This window comes from Myotis nattereri (assembly GCF_964212035.1).
Source record: "Myotis nattereri genome assembly, chromosome: 2".
Taxonomy (NCBI): Eukaryota; Metazoa; Chordata; class Mammalia; order Chiroptera; family Vespertilionidae; genus Myotis; species Myotis nattereri.
Window position 1 is genome coordinate 163,707,513 of NC_138076.1, and position 20,217 is coordinate 163,727,729.

General features: G+C 55.1%; 2 protein-coding genes across 2 annotated transcripts; both read right to left on the minus strand.

The window, feature by feature from the left end:
* Positions 1 to 1,457: 1,457 nt before the first annotated feature.
* SOAT2 (sterol O-acyltransferase 2) lies at positions 1,458 to 13,104 on the minus strand (the record flags this gene model as incomplete). The annotated part of the gene is made up of 15 exons (XM_081085209.1): positions 1,458 to 1,910; positions 2,103 to 2,248; positions 2,779 to 2,914; positions 3,487 to 3,585; positions 4,025 to 4,122; positions 5,062 to 5,191; positions 5,395 to 5,440; positions 5,904 to 5,988; positions 6,516 to 6,585; positions 7,039 to 7,315; positions 10,966 to 11,073; positions 11,412 to 11,471; positions 11,817 to 11,953; positions 12,445 to 12,500; positions 12,990 to 13,104. 15 exons carry the CDS (start codon positions 13,102 to 13,104, stop codon positions 1,860 to 1,862), a joined length of 1,614 nt encoding a protein of 537 aa, XP_080941335.1. The 3' UTR covers positions 1,458 to 1,859.
* Positions 13,105 to 14,306: 1,202 nt separating this feature from the next.
* On the minus strand, positions 14,307 to 19,306 carry IGFBP6 (insulin like growth factor binding protein 6). Its single transcript, XM_081082465.1, has 4 exons — positions 18,860 to 19,306; positions 15,500 to 15,639; positions 15,200 to 15,319; positions 14,307 to 14,629 (listed from the first exon to the last, which is right to left on the minus strand). The coding sequence occupies exons 1-4, from the start codon at positions 19,185 to 19,187 to the stop codon at positions 14,507 to 14,509; spliced, it is 711 nt and encodes a 236-aa protein (XP_080938591.1). The 5' UTR covers positions 19,188 to 19,306; the 3' UTR covers positions 14,307 to 14,506.
* Positions 19,307 to 20,217: the final 911 nt, after the last annotated feature.

Below are 20,217 nucleotides of genomic sequence, written 5' to 3' on the forward strand. Positions count from 1 at the left end.
CTGATCAGCCCTGCTCTGTGCCTGATAGGGGGGAGCTCCCCAACCCCCTGATCGCCCTGCGGCTCTGTGTGTGACAGGTTGCGGCGCCCCAACCACCCCCCCCCCCCCCACAGGCCCTGCTCTGTGTGTGACAGGGTAGAGCCATAACATCCCCATCGGCCCTGCCCTGAGTGTGACAGTGGCAGCGCCCCAACCCCCTGATCCGCCCTGCTGTGTATGTGACAGGGAGCGGTGCCCCAACTCCCCTATCAGCCCTACTCTGTGAGTGACAGAGGGGAGCTCCTCAACCCCTTGATGGGCCCTGCTCTGTGAGTGACAGGGGGGAGCTCCCCAACCCCCTGATGGGCCCTGCTCTGTGCGTGACAGGGGGTGGTGCCGCAACCTCCCAATCGGCCCTACCCTGAGTGTGACTGAGGGTAGCATCGCAACCTCCCAATCCGCCCTGCTCTGTGCATGACAGGGGTGGTGCCCCAACTCCCCAATCGGCCCTGCTCTGAGCCCGACCAGGGGCTGCACCTAGGGATTAGGCCTGCCCTCTGCCACCCGGGAGCAGGCCTAAGCCAGCAGGTCGTTATCTCCCGAGGGGTCCCAGACTGCGAGAGGGCACAGGCCGGGTGAGTGACCCCCCTACCCCCCGAGTGCACAAATTTTTGTGCACCGGGCCTCTAGTATATATATATGAAAGTTCATCATAGAATTGTTTTGAAGAGCAAATATTATAAACAATTGAAATGTATGTAATTAGATCAATCATAAGATACACATGCAATACAATCATGCAGTAATTCAAAATGATAAAATAGATCTGTATTATTGACATAAAAATATATTCTCTAGACACTGTTAAAATACTTTTAAAAGTGCCCCCTGCTCTCTTAGAGATTCTGGTTTATTTGGTTCTTAGTCCCCCTGGAACTAACGTTCCTCCTTTCTAATCCAGCTATCTCCCACCACCAGGTTAGGCAAGGAATCTGTGTAGGGCAGACACAAATGACCTCCTTCTTAGGGTGATCACAGTCTAGTTTCTGGAATGGTTTTGAATACAAATGTTTTGACCTACTGTCCCATGCAGTCAGGACACTCCTAATTTTAATGTCTGTTTTATAGCTGTGGAAACTGAGACTCATGATGTTGAACATTTTGCCTAAGGTCTGTCTAGGAGGTTCTTGCTGAATGAAAGGAGACCTGCTATGTGGCCTCTCAAAACGTGATAGAGGTTGCCAAGAGCGGAGGGTTAAAGGGGTGTGGAAATGAGAGCTGAAGAAGGAGTCAAGGTGGAAGAGGCCGGGAGGCCAGGTTTTGGGGAGAGGGGAGTGGCACAGAGAAGGTAAGGCAGGCTGTCACCCAAGACCCTCAGCCCCTCCTGCCACAAAGTCCTGTCTCTGCAGACACAATTCTTCAATAACGCCTATCAGAAGTGGGCCTTCAGCAAATGACGAATGAATGAATAAACGAATGAATAAAAAGAAACGTAGAGTTTATTATTGTATTGGAAGTACAAAACCAGAATCAAACCCTTCTCAGACCTCGGTCCCAGGTCTCTGTACGTCACCCCACATTCACCAAATATGTGAGTCTCCTCAAATCTGGACAGCCATGGGATGCGGGGGTGGGGGGTGGGGGGGGGGCTTGTGCCCAGTCTATGGGGATGGGGGCTCAAGAGCTACCACCATCCTGGGTCTATGTTCAGCTGTTTACAGGCCCACAGATCTGAGTCTCCAGAATTCCCTGGTGGGGTCATGCCTGCAAGGCCCCCTTGCCTCGGAGCTAGGTCTTGGAGTGCAGAGAGATGAGCCCTGGTCCCAGGCTGTGCAGGCAGAGAAGAACTTGCTGGTGTCATCAGGACAGTGAGGGTGCCTCTAGATATGGCAGGACCAGGATCGAGGTGTCACCAGCCCCCAGAAAGTTGTCTGTGCCAGAGAAAGGTGAGTTGTCAATGAGGTCCCTCCTCCCAGTGCACCCAAGACATGGGAGCCCATCACCCCCAAATCAGGCCTTGGCCCCTGATCATACCTGTTGAATTGGGCAAAAATAAGGGGTTAGCTATTGGGAAGGAGAGGCATGTACACCTGAACGGGGAGTTAGGTATCATGGTTCCTTACCTGGGCCAGGGGGCAGTGGCGCCGTGCATACCACTCCTGGCAGTACAGGCTGACCTGGATGCCCTGGCCCAGAAAGAGCATGGTCCACATTAGCACGTTCCATGCTGGGCCCGTGTGCCGGTCATGCATCATGAAGTTCATCGGTCCTGAGGCAGGAGAAAAGATTGTCACGCCAGCTCCAGATACCTGTGCCTTGTGTCCCTGGCTGCTCTCCCATCCCAGGGCACTAGGAGAGATGGAACGGGAAGATTCCATTGGGAAAGATCTTGAACTCAGCTCCAGAAACCCATGGAGGTCTCAAGTGGCTCATGTAAAACCAGGATTCCTCAGTTTACCCTTCAATATCCTGGCTCTCCTACTGAACCTCCTAACCTCCACCAGTTTTCTCTCCTTTGTCTCTCTCTATGTGTGTCCTGCTCAGATGCTCCTCTCCAGTCAGAAATCTTCTTCCACATTCCCCAGGATACCCCCTTGTTGCCATCAGATGCTGCTCCCACGTCTCTCCTCACGCCAACTCTCACACACAACTCTCATGCCTTCTCCCATGAGGTGTGCATATCCCCTTCTGTCCTGGGTGTGTGGCCTTCCCCATCAGGCTGGACTCTCCAGGGTCCGGAGCACAAGCCTCCTCCCTCTGGATGAATTCCCCTCCAGTGGGACACAGAAGCAAGCTCACCTCCAATGACAAGGAAGAGTATCATCATGACAGGGTAGAAGAAGCCCAGGACAAAGCAGAAGATATACTCATGGACGACTGAGGAGACCAGGAACACGCCCAGCATGGCTGCCCGTCGGGCCTGGCCGCCAAGGAGCTGGCAGGGATAGGGGGAGGAATGTGGAGTGATTCTCCTTAGGATCCCTCCACAAAAAGCACTCTCCCCCCTCCCACCTCTCCCCCCCCCCTTTAAGAAAGCCAGGAGGGTATGTGGTGCAATGGAAAGAATATGGGATTTGGGGTCAGAAGAGCTGACATGTCTTATTTAAGGGTATTTTATTAACCCATTTGGGCCTTAGATGCGATTTTTAAAAGGGGATGATATAATAAGACTTCTCAGGGTTGTTATGCAGATTAAATGTATGTAACAACTCTTGGTAACTGAAAATTGATATATGCATGTTCCTTAGGAGGGCAGAAAGGCTCTGTGGAGGGGGTGGAATTAAGGACAAGGAAGGAAGGAAGGAAGGAAGGAAGGAAGGAAGGAAGGAAGGAAGGAAGGAAGGAAGTTGGATCTCAATATGAAATTTCTGCCCATTGGATTGGGTAGAATGGGGCAGGTGGAAGTCAAGGGACCCTTAGGTTGGATGGTGCAGCGGGAGGAAAAGAGAGGATGGTCCAGGGAGGCTCCATTAAGTGTGGGGGCTGAAGGGTCTGCAGAGTCCGTACCCACAGCCCATCTTGATACACATAGCTGTACAGCCAGTCGTGGACCACCACGTTCCAAGTGCGGTAGTAGTTGGAGAAGGACGTGGAGTTCCACCAGTCCTGGGGAAGGGGAAGAGGAAGGGGAAGGGGAGGGGTCAGAGTGGGAGAAGGAGGTAAGCATCAGGGTCCTGTTTCTTCCCAGGCCCCAGCTTCTCAGCTTCTCACTCCTCCCCTGTCCCCTATCCCAGTGTCCTTCCACAAGAGCTGACCCCAGGCAAAACAGAGACAGCAGCACTCTCCCAGCTCCCTCTTCAGGACCTGGGGCCCTGCCTTCCCTGGTACTCTCCCTGTTTCTGGAACTCCCCTCCATCCACACAAAAGCAGTTAGCCCTGGCTAGTTGGGAGGTGGAAGGTTGGTATTTAACCACACCCAGAGGGCACATTTCTCATTGTGGGAGATTGTGGGCGAGGTGACACCCAACATTGCCACCATCCTCCCCAGATCTCTCCCTATCTCTCCCTGCCTCTAGCTCCCAAGGGGTCCAGGTCCAGGCTATACCCGGTAGAACATCCTGTCTCCAAATCGTAGCATCTCTGCGAAGGCGTTGAGCCAGCAGTGGAGGAAGGCAAAGAAGATGAGCAGCAGCATGAAGATGCCTGGTGAGTGGGGACAAGGGGCTGCAGGTTAGACTGGCCCACGTGGAACCCCCAGGAAGCTCTGAGGAGCCCTTGCATAGCAACTAGGGCTTCAATCCTACCCATCATTTATTAGTCATTTACTAATTCATGCATTTATTAATCCATCCATTTGTTCATCCATATCAGAGATTGATATCAGAGATTGGGGATATGAGATAATTCTTAAAACCCCTGGCCATTGAGAGTGATGGGGGGGAGGGGAGATGAGAGAGAGAGAGAGAGAGAGAGAGAGAGAGAGAGAGAGAAAGAAGAAGAAGAAGGAGGAGGAGGAGGAGGAGGAGGAGGAGGAGGAGAAGGAGGAGGAGGAGAAGGAGGAGGAGGAGAGAGACAGAGACAGAGAGACATGTTCAACCACACATCGAGGTCAAATGTATCGGGAGTTAAGCATGGTGGTCATTGATGTGCTTGGGAGTGCAAAGCACAGGGAAAGTCATGGTAATTGATGCTTAAAAAAGGGAAGGCTTCCTCCAGAGGGTCTCTCACATGGGCCTTCAAGAAGGAACGATGCACAGGAAGGGCCTTGAATGCCGGGCCAAGGTTCACCTCTTATCTGGAGAAGCCAACAATGAGGTGTCACTGGAGCTTTTGAAGCAGGATCAGAGATGACTACTCTGCAGGACGGAAGTTCATCTGGGCAGCAGTGTCCTCAGGCGCAGGTGGGAGAGGAAAGATTCAGGTGGGAGGGGCACCGGTTGGGAGGCTGATGTGGAAAGGGGGAGTAGATGCTCATCTGAACTGAGACCCTGACAATGAATAGTGATAGGAGGGGCAGAAGTGAAGGGAGGCTCAGAAGGAGGTGCTGAAACTGGCAGGAGGTAAAGAGCAAGGAAAGTGAGGAATTCCCGGCTAGGCGTTCCCAGGACTCAGCCTTCCGCAGCCCGGCGCTAGGGGGCGTACCTGGCAAGGTGGCGTGCATGACGGAGAGCACCAGGGCGCGGGTGCTGAAGGGCTCCCGGCTCACGTTGGCAAAGACAGGAACACAGAGACGGCCCATGATGAAACAGGCATAGAGGAGGCAGCCCAGGGCCTGAAGAGGGCGTGGTAGGCACCTACATTTGAGGGGCGGGGCACTGGTAGCTGCCCCCTCACCCTAGAATTGGACTCTGGCCCAGCATCTTCCTTCTCTTCCCTCTGACCTCCTCCCCAGGCTTTCTCCACCCCCCGCCCCAGAAATATCCCCTCAGCTCCCATGAGTTACAGGTGGTCCACCCTCCTACCCCATCTTCTGACCTGGGCAAAGTTCTTGGCCACATAATCCCACCTGATGTTGGGTGTCCTGCAGAAGCAATGGGGATTATATGTTTCTTGTTCCCTGGTCAGACCGGGGCCCAGGTTCTGGGGCCCTCTCTCCACAGCCCCTCAATTGCTCAGGGAGGTGGGGGACTAGAACAGCTTGCACCTTCCATAGCAGAGGTGGCAAATGGACTTTTAGCCTGCGTGTCAACCAAGATGACCAACCATCTGGGGTTTGCTGTGGATCGAGGGACTTCCCAGGACCTAGGATTTTCAGTGCTAAAACAGGGACAATCCTGGGCAAACCAGGACAGTTGATAACCCTCGTGTCACCATGGGCTGGGCGAGGAGAAGGGGTAGTCTACCTGCCACTTCTTTCTCATCTCTGTGATGGGGCTGCTTCCTGAGGAAGTATCCAGGGGAGGCCAGGGACTTCAGGGAGAGGGGAGGAGGAGGGCAAGGTCCCTGATGGGCCTAGGCATTTGGGAAAGGGTGCAGGGTCTTACCTGGGGTAAGTCTCCCTGTAGATAAGTGTGGGGCAGAAGAGGAAGTAGAGGTAGCTGGAGAAGCTGGGGGCCCGGACCCCCTCACCTGGGGAGGAGTGAGAAGGGTCCGTCAGTGAAAGGGAAAGGGAGAGAGGGCAGAGGTGTGGGAGGGTGGGACTAGGGTATGGAGAGCTGGCTAGGACAGAGGTGCAGGGGCTGGGTGAGGGGCTAGAGATTGGGTCTAGGATGGGGTGGGGGAGGTGAAGCTGGGCAGGAGCTGAACCCCTCTTTTACTTCCATTCCAGGCACCCTATTTTCTGGCACAGGACCTGCTCTGGCTGAAGCTTTATTTGGCACCAAGAAGTTCCACTATCCATTCGCCCTCTCTCTCAGGCTGGGCCTGGAAATGGGAAAGCACCAGGAGTTCTGGGCAACCGAGGTGCCATCTCTCAGAGCGGGACCTGAGAATGCCGAATGGCTCAGGCCCACAGAGCCCAGCTGGAGGTCAGAGCTGTGCCCAGTGGGCAAGGTGGGCTTAGGAAGTCAGAGCTTCTATGAGGGTCCTGCCGCTGCTGGCTTTATCCAATCAGCCAAGAGGACAGAGCTCACCACAGCGCCCGCTGAAGGCCTCACCTCCTCTGGCACGAAGGATACCAGGCACAGCCTCTCTCAGGAAGGAGTAGCTCTTCATCAGGAGTCTGACCTGAGATGGAGTGGAAGGGAGGTTACATTGGTGCGTGGCTTTAAGCATATCACAATCTCTGTGGAGAGAGAGAGAGAGAGAGAGAGAGAGAGAGAGAGAGAGAGAGAGAGAGAGAGAGAGAGAGGCACTTCGTAAAATCTGTGTGTTCGGAGCACATACTTTATCCTTTTGTCGGATTTCCTCATTGCTGGGATGACTCGAGGGTAAGGAAGGGGGCACGGAAAAGGCAAGGTCAGAGCGTTCGTTGACCAACCCCAGTGACTCCATGAGGAGTTGGACTATATTTGCTCAGTCCGGTCCATTTCTTTGGAGCCTGCTGGGCGGCTCAAATCCCTCGCGACAAACTCCGCCCCTAGTAACTAGCTCCACCCCATGTAAGGAGCAGTGCCTTCCCTCACCCGGCCTCCGCCGCCCTTTGGGCTCCCCGCCTCCCCTCCCTCCCCGCCTCAACACCTGCTCAAAGACCAGGACGCAGCTGGAGGCTGGCGGGAGCTGATGCTTCACAGCCACGTGGACCGGGAGTATGCCCAGCACTGCGGTGTGAGCGGCCAGCAGCGCGCAGCCCAGGCCCGCCCCCAGCGTCCAGGCGCCGCTAGCCTGGGGCCTGGCCCACAGCCGGAGGGCCTGGTAGGGCGCCAGCAGAGTGGACAGGAACATGGGGGCCCATGTCATCAGAGCCAAGGGCAGCTGTCCGAAGCTGAAGATCAATAAGTCGAACTCCAACATCAGCCTTGGGGTGGGGAAGGAGAGAAAAATTAGTCAAATGTGTGGCCCATTCTTTCCCCTCCCTCTGCAGCCAGAGCTCTTGGAAGATAAACTGAGGTATCTTGCAAAGCTTGTGAGCTCCTCATCTCTGAAAGTGTTCAAGGTGGCACCTCTGCTGCCCAGGACTTCTAGTGCAGGGCGTTGCCTGAGGAGACGGCTGGGAAATGAGTTTGCTTCCAAACTGCTGTTAGAGCTGCTGTGGGTATTACGGTGTTGCAGAAGAGCTCGTGTTTTGCATGCTAACTAGGACAGGAGGTATTTAGTGTTTAACTTTGCTTCGTTCTTTGGAGTGCAGGTTGTTGAGTGTTTTGTTTGCTTAGACTGAGTATACAGTTTTAACGATGAAAAACTGAAACAATCTACGTGTCCATTAGGAAAGGACTAAATGAACAAAGCCAGGCATCTTCAGACTCTGTAGTCATTAAAAACAATGGATTGACATGGAAAGAGCTCTAAACCAGGTTGCTAAGGAGTGAAAGCCAAACAATAGATATAGTGTCTTATTTATGTAAACCCTTACGAAGTACATCTCTTTGGTTCTTATACACATACTAGAAGCCCGGTGCATGAAAATTCGTACACTGGGTGTGGGGGGTGTCCCTCAGCCCAGCCTGCACCCTCTCACAATCCAGCACCCCTCAGGTAGGGTCCCTAGGCCTGGCCTGAGATCAGGGCTTATTGGGGCTTTCCTTCCCCGGGCTGCAGGCAGCTGGCCCCACCCCTGCCGCGGCCACTGCTTGCCATCTGTGCAGCACTGCCCCCCTCCCCCCTGCCACCAGTGGCCTCCCTCTGCAGGCGACAGGCGTGGGGTGCGATGGCTTGGCTGGCCTGGGCCTCCTTCTGCGGGGCAATCACTGGCCGGCTGCACACCTGCCACAGAGTTGCCGCCGCCACCACCGGTGGCCTGGGCCTCCCTCTTTCTTTGCTGGGGGGCGGGACCAGCCCTGTGAGGGGCCATCTGCCTACCTGATAGCCCCTAACTGCTCGCCTGCCTACCTGATCACCCCTAACCGCTTGCCTGCCTACCTGATCACCCCTAACCACTTGCCTGCCTACCTGATCACCCCTAACCGCTGGTCTGCCTACCTTATCACCCCTAACCACTCTGCCTGCCTGCCTGATCACCCCTAACCGCTTGTTTGGCGTTGGAGAGCTCCGCGAGGGGCTGTGGTGGTTCTGGTCTCTGGTTGTCCCGGTCATTACGCTTATGGTGGCTGGCCTTTTATCATATAGGACTAGAGGTCCGGTGCACAAAGATTTGTGCACTCGGGGGGAGGGAGGGTCCCTCAGCCCGGCCTGTGCCCTCTCGCAGTCTGGGACCCCTCGGGAGATAACGACCTGCTGGCTTAGGCCTGCTCCCGGGTGGCAGAGGGCAGGCCCAATCCCTAGGTGCAGCCCCTGGTCAAGCTCAGAGCAGGGCTGACTGGGGAGTTGGGGCACCACCCCCTGTCATGCACAGAGCAGGGCAGATTGGGAGGTTGCGATGCCACCCTCAGTCACGCTCAGGGTAGGGCTGATTGGGGGGTTGGGGCACCGCCCCCTGTCATACTCAAGGCAGGGTCAATGGGGAGGTTGCAGCGCCACCCCCTGTCACGCACAGAGCAGGGCCCATCAGGGAGGTTGGGGCTCTGTACCCTGTCACGCACAGAGCAGGGCCAATCAGGGGGTTGGGGCGCTGCCCCCTGTCACACACAGAGCAGGGCCCATCATGGGGGTTGGGGCTCCATACCCTGTCATGTACAGAGCAGGGTCAATCAGGGGGTTGGGGAGCTCCCCCCTGTCATGCACAGAGCAGGGCCGATAGGGGAGTTGGGGCACCGCCCCCTGTCACACTCAAGGCAGGGCGGATCAGTGGGTTGGGGCGCCGCCACTGTCACACTCAGGGCAGGGCAGATTGGGAGGTTATGACTCTACCCCATCACACACAGAGCAGGGCCCGTGGGGGGGGGGGGGGGGTTGGGGCGCCGCCCTCTATCACCCACAGAGCAGGGCCGATCAGGTGGTTGGGGCGCCGCCACTCTTATACTCAGGGCAGGGCCAATGGGGAGGTTATGGCTCTACCCCGTCACACACAGAGCAGGGCCCATGGGGGGCGGGGGGGTTGTGGCCCTGCCCCCTGTCACACTGATCCCGGTGCCGGGAGGCATATTACCCTTTTACTATATAGAAGAGAGGCGTGGTGCATGGGTGGGGCTGGCTGGTTTGCCCTGAAGGGTGTCCTGGATCAGGGTGGGGGTCCCCACTGGGGTGCCTGGCCAGCCTGGATGAGGGGATGATGGCTGTTTGCAGCTGGTCACACACCCTTCAGGGTGGGGGTCCCCACTGGGGTGCCTGGCCAGTCTGGCTGAGGGGCTGAGGGCTGTTTTCAGGCTGGGACTGAAGCTCCCAACCACTCCTTTTTTTCTTTTTTTTTATTCTGGGCCAGCTTTAGCTCTGAGGCCTCGGCTGCTGAAAACAGGTTTCTGGCCTTTGTTTACCATCTGTATTTGATACAATGTTGCGGTCCGGCTGGCTGAAGCCCCGCTGAGTAAAGCAGGTTTCTGGGTTTTGTTTAGCTTCTATAATCGCAACATAGTTGCTTAGAGTTGCAGCTGAGAGGCCGGCAAGTCAGGCGAGGAACGTTGGAGTTCTGTCACTGATGCAAGTAAGCCTCCCTGTTCGCATCAGATGCCTGGCTGCCAGCCGCCATCTTGGCTGCCAGTTAATTTGCATATCTCGGTCCTACTCTGTGAGTGACAGGGGGATTAGCCAATGGGAAGGGTAGCAGTCGTACGCCAATTACCATGTTTCTCTTTTATTAGTGTAGATGGGTGGAAACCACTCTGGAGGGAAACTCTCAAAACCGCTGAAAATGTTACTTCTGGGAAGCAGTCTGGGATTGAGGGGGGTTGTCAAGAAGGACTGTAACTTTACAAGTATTTGAATTTTTTACTGAGATTTGATCCTTAAAATATTCATAATTAGCAACAATTTACCAAAAGGAAGTGCTGTTGCTGAACTTGCAGACCCTTGGTCCTCTTCCTTTTACTGCTTCCTAAGCCCTACTTAGTAGGGAGAGGCGGGGAGAGCCTGCAAATACAGACCCCAGGGGTGTACAGTCTTCTGAAGCTCATCCCCCAGAGTGTGTGTGAGGGTGGTATCTGGGGGAAACAACCCACCAAGGCACTTGTGTGGCTGTCTGTCTTCCCCACAAGATTGGGAGTGCCTCATAGACAGGGATGGGGTCTGCCCCCAGGGCCGGTCCTTGGAAGATGCTCACAGGAGGTTACTTGAACTGAACAGCACTGACTTGGAAAGGAGAGGGGAGGGGAAGTATGTATGTGTGCACACGCATATGTATATCTGCCTCCAGACAAGGCTCCTATTGAGAAGTATATGAGTGGCTGTCCCCAGAATGGCTGATCCTGGGAGGACAGACTGAGGGCCATCCAAGGCTGTGAAAGGAAGAAGCTAAGAGTGTGTTTTAGGTGGGAATGTTGTTGGAAGCAACAACGATGTGTATGCAATAATCAAAGGGGAACCTGTGCCCTCTCTGGCCAATAGTTGGTGGAACCCCAGGGACCCAAGGGGTCTGATCTGATCTGCGTGCCTGTCCCAGGCAGGAGAGGAGCCTACCTGCCCTCGTCAATGAAGTCGATGGCCAGGGTGCTGATAATGAAGACACACAGGCCGGCGATGAACATGTGGTAGATGGTCCGGAAGTGCTGCACCTCCATCAGTTCGCTGGGGGGAGAGGGCCCTGGACGTCAGTGCGGAAGGGTCCTCAAGGTCATGAGGACTGGCTCAGGCACCGTACACATGTGAGGATGGAGCCTCCTGATTGGAAGGTCTGAGGGCTGGGGTGTGATGGGACATCTGCCCAAAGCCCTTTCTTGCCCAGACACCACGTATCCTGGTGGCCTTTCTTCCACAGTTCCACACAGGGCAAGTGGGGGAACTGAACCTTAAGACCCTTTCCAGGTCCTCTCCCAAACCATCTAGAGCCTGGGGATGAGAACTGAGGTGGACCCCTAACCAAAGCACTTCCTTTTCCTCCCACCCTGTCCTCTCCCTTAACTTACTCAAGCAGGGACTTGCGGTTGATAAAAACTTTCCGTTTCTTCAGGGATGGCTCCTGGGTTCTGCATTGAGAGAGTTGTTCTGGGTCAGGACCCAAAGGAAGAAGGCAGTGGGCAGAGGGCCTTGCAGAAGATCAATACTTGGGAGCCAAGAGTAATAGGAGCAGAAGGTCAAGGCTAGGGCCAGAGGGCAGGATCAGGCAGAAGGTCAGGGCCAGGGCAGAGCATGGCTGCAGGTGGAGGTCAGAGCCAGGAAGGCAGAGGCAATGAAAGGAGAAGAAGGAAGGTTGAAGTGAGGGTCACGCCAGCGCTGGCAAAGGCGCATGAGGTGATGTTTATGGCTTACAATCTTACAATGGTGGAGCCTGCTCCAGCCATTCATCAGCCCCTGGCTCCTCAGACTCTTACTTGTTCGGGGAATCTGGAGGAATAGTGGGCAGAGGTCTGCCTTGTGGTGGGTAGGATTGTACGGCCTCTGACATGGCGCGATCCAGCAGCTCCAGCAGCTGTCTCTGCGCTTGCTCCAGCAGCTGCGCCTTCACAGCCTACGGGACACAGCAGGGCCCACTGTCCCTCCAACCGGTTTGCCATCCTCTCATTCACTCAACCTTTACTGAGCTCTCTATGCGCACAAGTGCTAAGGAGAGAAGACACGGCTCCTGCCCACAAGTTCCCCAATAATTTCTCTCCCTTGGGCTTCCCAGGGCCGCAGTGGTGATCAAGGAGAAACAGCAGTAGTGACATTTCCAGTTCCAACTGCCTTGTCATCTCTGACTTGACTCTCTTCTCCCTGACCCCAGCCTTCCCTCTCCTGACCTCTCGCCCCACTAACAGAAGACTGTTCACGGGCTGACTTTTGGCTCCTGCCCTGATGACCTGTGTTTCAAACCCCTTCACCTTAACCCTTAGCTCTTACCTGATCTGAGGGGTTTGAACCCAAGATCAAATTGTCTTTATCACCAAACTGGTCCTCTCCCCTACTGCCCTCCACTTTAAGACCTGCTCATCTTGACCTCTGACCTCTGAGGTCCCTCACCTCCATGTGTTGAGTCCATTGCACCAAGTCAGGGCCTCCAAGCGCCTCAGGATTTCCTAAAAGGAGGGGTCAAAGGGCACACCCAAAGGGGAGGGGTTAGGGTTCTGCTGCCTGGGGTGAGCCCAGAGGCATCCTCTGCCAGGAAGTGCTTTCTGTGTGCTCAGCAGCCGCCCAGCCCCGCAACCAGAAGATATCTAGCATCATGGGTGCGGCAGTCAGAAGAGGAAGTTATTTTGTCAGGGGGTGAGGAGGCCATTGGTAAGCAGGGAGCCTGATGACTTTACTGGAAACAGGCTTCTCAGGGAACAGGAAGTCTCTCTGTTTACCCTCTGAGGTTGGAGAGTCAGAAAGATGAGGCAAGGCCACAGCTCTGAATGCCCCTTTTCTGTTTCCGTCTTCCAGCTGGGTGGTTAGGGGCAGAGGCAGGAGTCTGCCTTCCCAGGACAGCTGGAGGGGTTCCAGGTAGAGAGGAGGAGCCCCCTCTCAACAGGGTATCCCCACTTCCAACCCCACCTGAGCTTTCTCACTCCCAGAGGGTGGCTCACCTCCTCCGGAGGGTCTTTCCTCCTGCTCTCTTCTCGACCCCGCTCTCCTCCGAGAGCGCGCTGCCTTTGGCTCCATGATGTCAGCCTTGTCTGGGCAGCAGGTGGCCTCTGCCATGTTCCTTCCTTCCCTTCACTGCCTGCCAACCCGCTGAGCTCCCATCTCTCAGCTCAGCGACAGCTCCAAAGACGAAAGTCCTCTCAGGAGGGGGCCCTCCAGAGGACAGGGGATCTGATCCGGAGGGCAGAGCTTCTCAGCTCCAGGCTCTGTGGGCTGTCGTAGGGATGGACTGGATGCAACCCCGCAACAGCCCAACCACCCGCCAGATGCCCAGCTCTGAGCAAGTGTGCGCTCCCTCCCGCAGGAGTAGTGACTGTGCATGTGGTGGGAAGGGGGACTTTGCCTCTTTGAGGCTTATCACCTAGCATGGCTCACCTTCCAGCAGGCTGAAGGTCGGGGCGGAGTCAGAAACCTCTTCAGTTATCAGTACACTCAGCTCCCTTAGACCGTGAGATAAGGTGTGTGAAAGGACCTTGTCAACTTGAAAGCATTATATGCCGGTGATTAATATTCTGATGGAGTTGACACCTGTGACAATTGTGGAGCTGTGGCCCCTCTAGGAAGTGCTAGGTGCCGTGTCCCTGAATGTCAGCTCTTCCCTACACTGGCTTGGGTTAGCAGGTAGGCAAAGTAGACACATATTTAGCACCTAAGGAATGCCAGGCATTGTCACATGCGGAAGAACTAGATTTAAATCCTCCCTCTATCATTTCCTGGCTGTGTAATTTCAGGCTAGTGACCCAAATATTTTAAGCCACAGTTTCCTCTTCTGAAAAACAGGGGCAAAAGTCCCTTCCTCACAAAATTACTATAAGCACAAAAAGAGGGAATCCAGATAAAAGCACATGGTCCAGGGCCCAGCCCATGAGGGGAGCTCAATAAATAATAAGGTCATCTCCCTTTTAGTAGGATGCAGCAGAAGGGTAGGTACTTTGAGAGTTCCTCTTTGTTAGGTTCCTGCTGGGGATTAACTATTAATTCTTCCTCTCCCCTGTGTCCAAAGATCACTTAGAAACAAGATCACAACCTCATACCAAGGCTGGGAGCTCAGTGTCTCCCCACCTCTGTCTCCGCCCCCCACTCCCTGGTGGGTAGCTGGGTGAGGCTTCAAGCCAATGGCTGCCTCCTTCATTCCAAGAGTAGCGGGAAGGACCAAAGGTAGTCAGTCCACAGGAGAGGCGAATGGCTATTGGAGGGCTGTAAAGGGCCGGGAGAAGGGCCAGGGGCTCCAGAAATGTGAGAGGTGGACACAGAGACATAGACCAGAGCCCCCCAAAACAGCTTTATTGACACCCCAAGCCAACACCAACTTTTCCATGTGTGATGTCTCAGGGATAAGGGGGGGAATGCGGCAGGGCCTGAAGGTGGAGTGTGGGACTGAGTTACTCATTACTCAACAAATGACCCAAGATGACAGCCCCAGGCTCCTGCCAGTGGCCCTGCAGGACCCCATCCAGCCTTAGCCACTGCTCCCTGCAGAGCAGGGGGAGCCGCCGTTGCCGTCCGCGGATGCTGGCAGGGGCTGGCCCATCCGGTCCACGCACCAGCAGGGCCCTCGGCGCTGCCCCTGGGAGGAGCGGCACTGGGGAGAGAGGCATACAGATCGGAGGTGAGGCCAAGGCTCCAACAGGAGAGGTGGGAGGGGTCCTGTGGGTTGGGGATGGGCTGTGGACTCCTGAGCCTGAGTGTGCGGAAACAGCTAAGAGTTCTCAGAACCATGAGCCCTGCTGGGTTCCCTTCTTCCCTTGCTTCTCTTCTTCTCCACCCACAAAACTGTGCCTGTTCTCCTAGGCCAGAACAGCAGTTCTCAAAGTGTGGCTCCCAAACCAACAGCATCCGCATCACTAGGGACGGAGTTAGAGATGCAAATTCTCAGGCTCTGCTGGTGGGGCTCAGCCACCTGTGCATTCACAGCCCTCTAGGTGACCCTGCTGCGCTTCACACTTGTGTCCCTCTGAGTCAGGCATTCCTTGGGCAGTCTAACTCCTCTGCTGTAGTGTGTGGTTGGTTATTCTGTTTGTGTGGGCTCTGAAGTTGGGAGATCCTTAAAGGCAGGGACAGTGTCTTATTTATGCAACCGTATAAGCCCCCCGCCCAGCGCTGGCAGGAGCCTTGTACTGATGGACCAAGGGGGAGAGAGGAGTGGCCTCACCTGCCGCTTCCGGTAGAAGCCCCGATGGTCACAATTAGGCACATAGAGAGTTTGAGACCCTCGGAAGATTTCGGTCTGGAGTTGCCGTAGCACTGAGTCCAGATGTTTGCGGCATGGGCCCTGGGAGAAGGGAGAGCAAGCCGCTTAGAACCAGCTGAGCTCCACGGCGCAGTCCCTGGGCCCCACCAGCCAGGCTCCCAGGGTTAACCTGGAGACTTCTCTGAGCCCCAGGAAGCAGTCCCACATGAACGTCCTCAGGGCTCCCCACCCCCTCCTGCTCCCTGCCAGCCCCGCACGCACCATCTCAGTGTCTTGGACACCCCCAGGATTGGGCCTGGCCGGAGCGGTAGAGGTCCCCAGGTTCCTTTGTTGGTCTCTGCGGTTCGTGTCCTGTTGGCGAGTGGTCCCCACTTGGGGTTTACTCTCCCTAGGATTCCCCCCTACGGCCAAAAGAAGATGGGGGAAGAAAAGGCCAGAAATCAGCCAGATGTCAAAGGCCGGCGCCACGTGGGAAAGAGCCTTGCTCACCCCCTACTCACGGAAGTGAGAGACAGAGGGGGCTTTTGGAGCGGCACAGGTGAAGGGGGGTTAGAATCTGGCTCCACCCTTACCTTCTCCTGGCCTCAGCTTCTTTCCCTGGCAAATGGTACTATCACATTTCCTGACAAGGCTTAGAAGGGAGGCACACTTTGGAAAGCAAAAATCATGAACAAATACAATAGTTTCCCCTTATCTGTGGTTTCGCTTTCTGTGGGTTTAGTTACCTGTAGTCATCCATAGTCTGAAAATATTAAATAAAAAATTCCAGAAATAAACAATTCATAAGTTTTAAATTATGAATAGTGTGATGAAATCTCTCACCCTCTTGCTCCCTCCTGCCTGGGATGTGAATCAGGCAATTGTCCAGTGTCTCTACGCTGTATATGCTCCCCATTCATTAGTCACTAATTAGCCATTTCTGTTATCAGACCAACAGTCATGGTATCTCAGTCCTTGTGTTCAAAATCCTTATTTTACTTATTAATGGCCCTAAAGTGCAATAGTAGTGATGCTGGCAACTCAGATATGCCAAAGGAGCCAAAAAGTGCTGCCTTTAAGTGAAAAGATGAAAGTTTTCCACTTAATAAGGAAAGAATAAAAATCGTATGGTGGCCCAGCTGGGGGTGCTCAGTGGTTAAGTGTCAACCTATGAACTAGGAGGTCACGGTTAGATTCCAGGTCAGGGCACATGCCTGGGTTTCAGCTCAATCCCCAGTAGGGGACATGCAGGAGGCAGCTGATCAATGATTCTTTCTCATCATTGATGTATCTATCTCTTTCTCCTCCTCCCTTCCTCTCTGAAATCAATAAAAAAAATTTTTTTAAATCGTATACTGAGGTTGCTAAGATCTACAATAAAACAAATCTTCTTTCCATGAAATTGTGCAGAAGGAATAAGAAATCCATGCTAGCCCGGCCAGTGTGGCTCAGTTGGTTGAGTATCATCCCACGCACTAAGAAGTCATCGGTTTAATTCCTAGTCAGGGCACATACCTGATTTGTGAGCTCAATCTCCAGTAGGGAACGTGCAGGAGGCAGCCAATGGATGTTTCTCTCTCATCAATGTTTCTATCCCTCTCCCTCTCCTTTCCTTTCTCTCTCAAAAAAAAAAAAAAAATGAAAACACATTAAAAAACACACACAAAGTCATGCTAGTTTTGCTGTCACACCTCAAACTGGAAAAGTTATGGCCACACTAAGTGCTTAGTTAAGAGGGAGAAGATATTAAATTTGTCAGTAAAAGACACGAACAGAAAACGTGTTCCAACTGAAGGCAATGTGTTGTGACAAATAACAGTGAGCTTATACGAAGACCTAAGCAAGGGATTCCCTGAAATGAGGGACATCAAGACATTTACTGCAAGTAAGAGATGGTTACACAGATTCAGGAATAAGTTTGGACTGAAAAAAAAATAAAAATTATTGGAGAGGCCGCATCTGCTGGTGTAGATCTGCTGCCACATTTCTGGCAGAGCCGAAGGCGTTGATTAGGGTTTGGTATTAACCTCGGTTTCATTGGAACGTCTTCTCCAGCGGTAAGGGGGACTACTGTATATTGGGAGGTCTTGGGTTTGGGGTGAAAGACCTGGCTGTTCCGCCAGAGGCCAGCAGGGGGTGGTCTAAACCAGGGAGATGGGGTAGAAAAGCAATGGGAGAGGTCAGCAGCAACCGAGTGGAATGTGTGTCCCTGCTGTGACCCTGCTGTGACTCAGCCCACCGCTTCCAAGCCTGCGATGTGGTTACTTTTGGGACAGCAGGGGTCTCACCCTTCTGGTCCCCTGTGGCTCAGCCCAGCTCAACCCTAGTGGTCCCAGGAACACGTGAGATTCGTCAACCTAGACCGGCAGAGGGCAGGTTGCCAAAGTGTGGGAATGAGGGGCTTCCATCCTGCAGGTCGCTTCTGGCTCTGGGGAAGTTTCACATATGGTGTGTGTGGGGGTTGGGGGTGGGGGTGGGGGTGAGCTCAGGATGGAACAAGATGAAGAAATAAGTCAGGGCATCAGGATGAAGGAAAGGCAGGAAGGGGAGCATGAATTTCTTGGAATCCACCCAGCTGTAAAATGATTATGACCCCTGAAAAGACTATCTCTCCGTGCCCAAAGCAAGCTCTGCTTAAGTGCCCAGCCCCTAAGCATAGATAGAGCCCTCATCTGCTTAGTACTTACAACTGGAGTCACTTCATCTGCAGTCCCAAATCTGATACTCCTTCCTCCACACTCCTCGGCCCTTGCCCCTCATTTCTTCCATTTTAACACCCTATCACGACTTTGCTCCTACTGCCTCCTCTGACCCACCCGTTTCAGGAGGACCTCTAGCAGCCTGGACGCATGCATCTGGGATTGAAACCAGCTCCACGTTACTTTTCCAGCCCTTCCCATGGAAGAAACCAGGAACTCGGGTGCCCCTGGGGTGGGGGACGTTTGTATTTCCTGCCCTCCCCATTTCCCTGCTGCCCCCCCCCGCCCCCCCCCCCCCCATCTTTCAGGCTCTGACTCACTTCTGTTGTGCCCGCCCCCTGACTCAGCCTTCTACTCTCCACTCTGGAGTAGAGTGGGGTGGCAGCTTTAAGCCATAACCCTGCTTTGATAGGTTCCTTCTTTCCCCACCTCGAGTCCCCACCGCCAGGACCCCAGCACCTACTCTCTGACCCCGTGATGGTCTGAAACAACTCTGGATGGAGGGCACCTTCTGTTCTTAGCCTCCTGTTCAGGTGCTTTGGACACCCCGATAGTGAAAGGAGAGGGGGGCTATTTCTCAGGGTGTGCAGGATTTGGGAGTCTGGTGTTCCAGTCCCTCTTTTTCCAAGTGGAGGCTGAGAACATCTGGGTCCCTTCTCCAACTTGGGGGTCTAGGACTGAAAGTGTTGGGCCACTATGGCCATAAACCCCTCAAGAGAAAGTGATAGAAGGGTCAGACACCTCCCCGGCTCTAGCTGCCCCCCGGCTTCCAGCTGCCTCCCGCACTTCCCCCTTCCCCCTCTAACGTGTCCCCCAGGGTTGGGGTGGGGGGAGAAGCGTCAGGGGCAGGACCCAGAGGCTGGCAGGGCTGCCCGCGCCCACCTCCCCAGGATCCTGGCTGCGGAGAAGCGGGTCTCAATGGGCGGGGCGGGCGCTGACTCACCCGTGGGCGCGCGCGCCGGGCGGCAGCGGCCCCTGCCCAGCAGCAGCGCCCGCAGAGGAGCCTGGTCTTCCTCCGGCGGCTGACACTGCAGTCCTGGGGCGCAGTTAGGGGTGTAGACCCCGCACTGCTGCCCCTCCCTCCTGAGGCAGCCCCCAGCCTCCGCACATCCCTCTGCGGGCTGCCCCGCACCCTCCTCTGCCGCGCAGCCCCCTGGACAGCCCGCCTGCGCCCCCTGCCCGCAGCCTGGGCACCGTGCCAAGGCGCCTCCCGGGCGGGCAGCGAGCAGCAGAGTTAGCAGCAGTGGCGGCAGCAGCCTGTGCGGGGTCATGGTCAGGGTTTTTGCCCCGTTCTCTCCTCCCAGAGCAGTCGTAGCGCAGCTGCTGCCTGCTGCCGCCCCTCGGCCTTAAATAGCCGAGCCCTTTAAGAGCCAGGTGAAGGGGGGTAAGCGGGGAGGAGGCAGAGGCATTGCCTAAACTGGGTGGGACTGGAGAGGCTCCCCCCACCCCACCTGGTCCTCCCCACTCTTCTTCCCGGCCCCCTTCCCAACTTCTGTTTACTCCCCAAATGACTCTGATTTTTCTTGCTTTGTAACCGGGAATCTCGCCCAGAATTTGGAAGAGGGACTGTTGGCTCGAGGGCCTGGAGGACGGGGAGGGGTGAAAGGAGGAGAGGCCGGCAGTTGGGAAGAAGGGAAAACCTGAAATCCAGTTAGCCTGTGGGTGCTCGGGAAGCGGGGGACCAGAGACTCCGTGGTCTAAAAGTGGAGGGAGGAGGGATGGGCCTGGGGGTCATCAGAGGGATGGGGTGAATGGAAAGCGAAAGTGTAAGCACCCACATCTGGGAGACAGCAGATGAAGGGCAAAGAGGCAGACAACAGTGGGAAGGGGCAAGGGAAACTCGCCCTGAAATGCACCTGCGGGGAAACGTGTCAGGGGGCCAGCTGGGCTACGGCGAGAAAGGGGTTTGGGGGGCAAGGGGGCGGTGGGGAGGCACTCCTTAAATAAGCTGTCAGAAACCCTAATAATGTGGTGGGGCCCAGGGAATCTGGAACGATTGCAGAGGGGCAAGTGTGCAGGGTGAGAACGGGCTGAACACCTGGGAGGTGGGGGCGGGATTGGCCATTTGAAATTATGGGGGGAGGGAGGGGCAAAAGTTATAGGAACCCACACTCTGGGTGCTCTTGGGAACACTGGCCAGAAAGGTGGACACCCCACCGCCACCACCCTCCCGCCCCTCATTCAAGGCAGCCCGTCCTCTATTCCCCTACTTTCCCAGAACCTGCCCCCCACTCCATCTCCACCCAGTGTCAACCAGTGGGTTATGTGGACTCTTCAGGCAGTGCTATGCCCAGGGTGTCT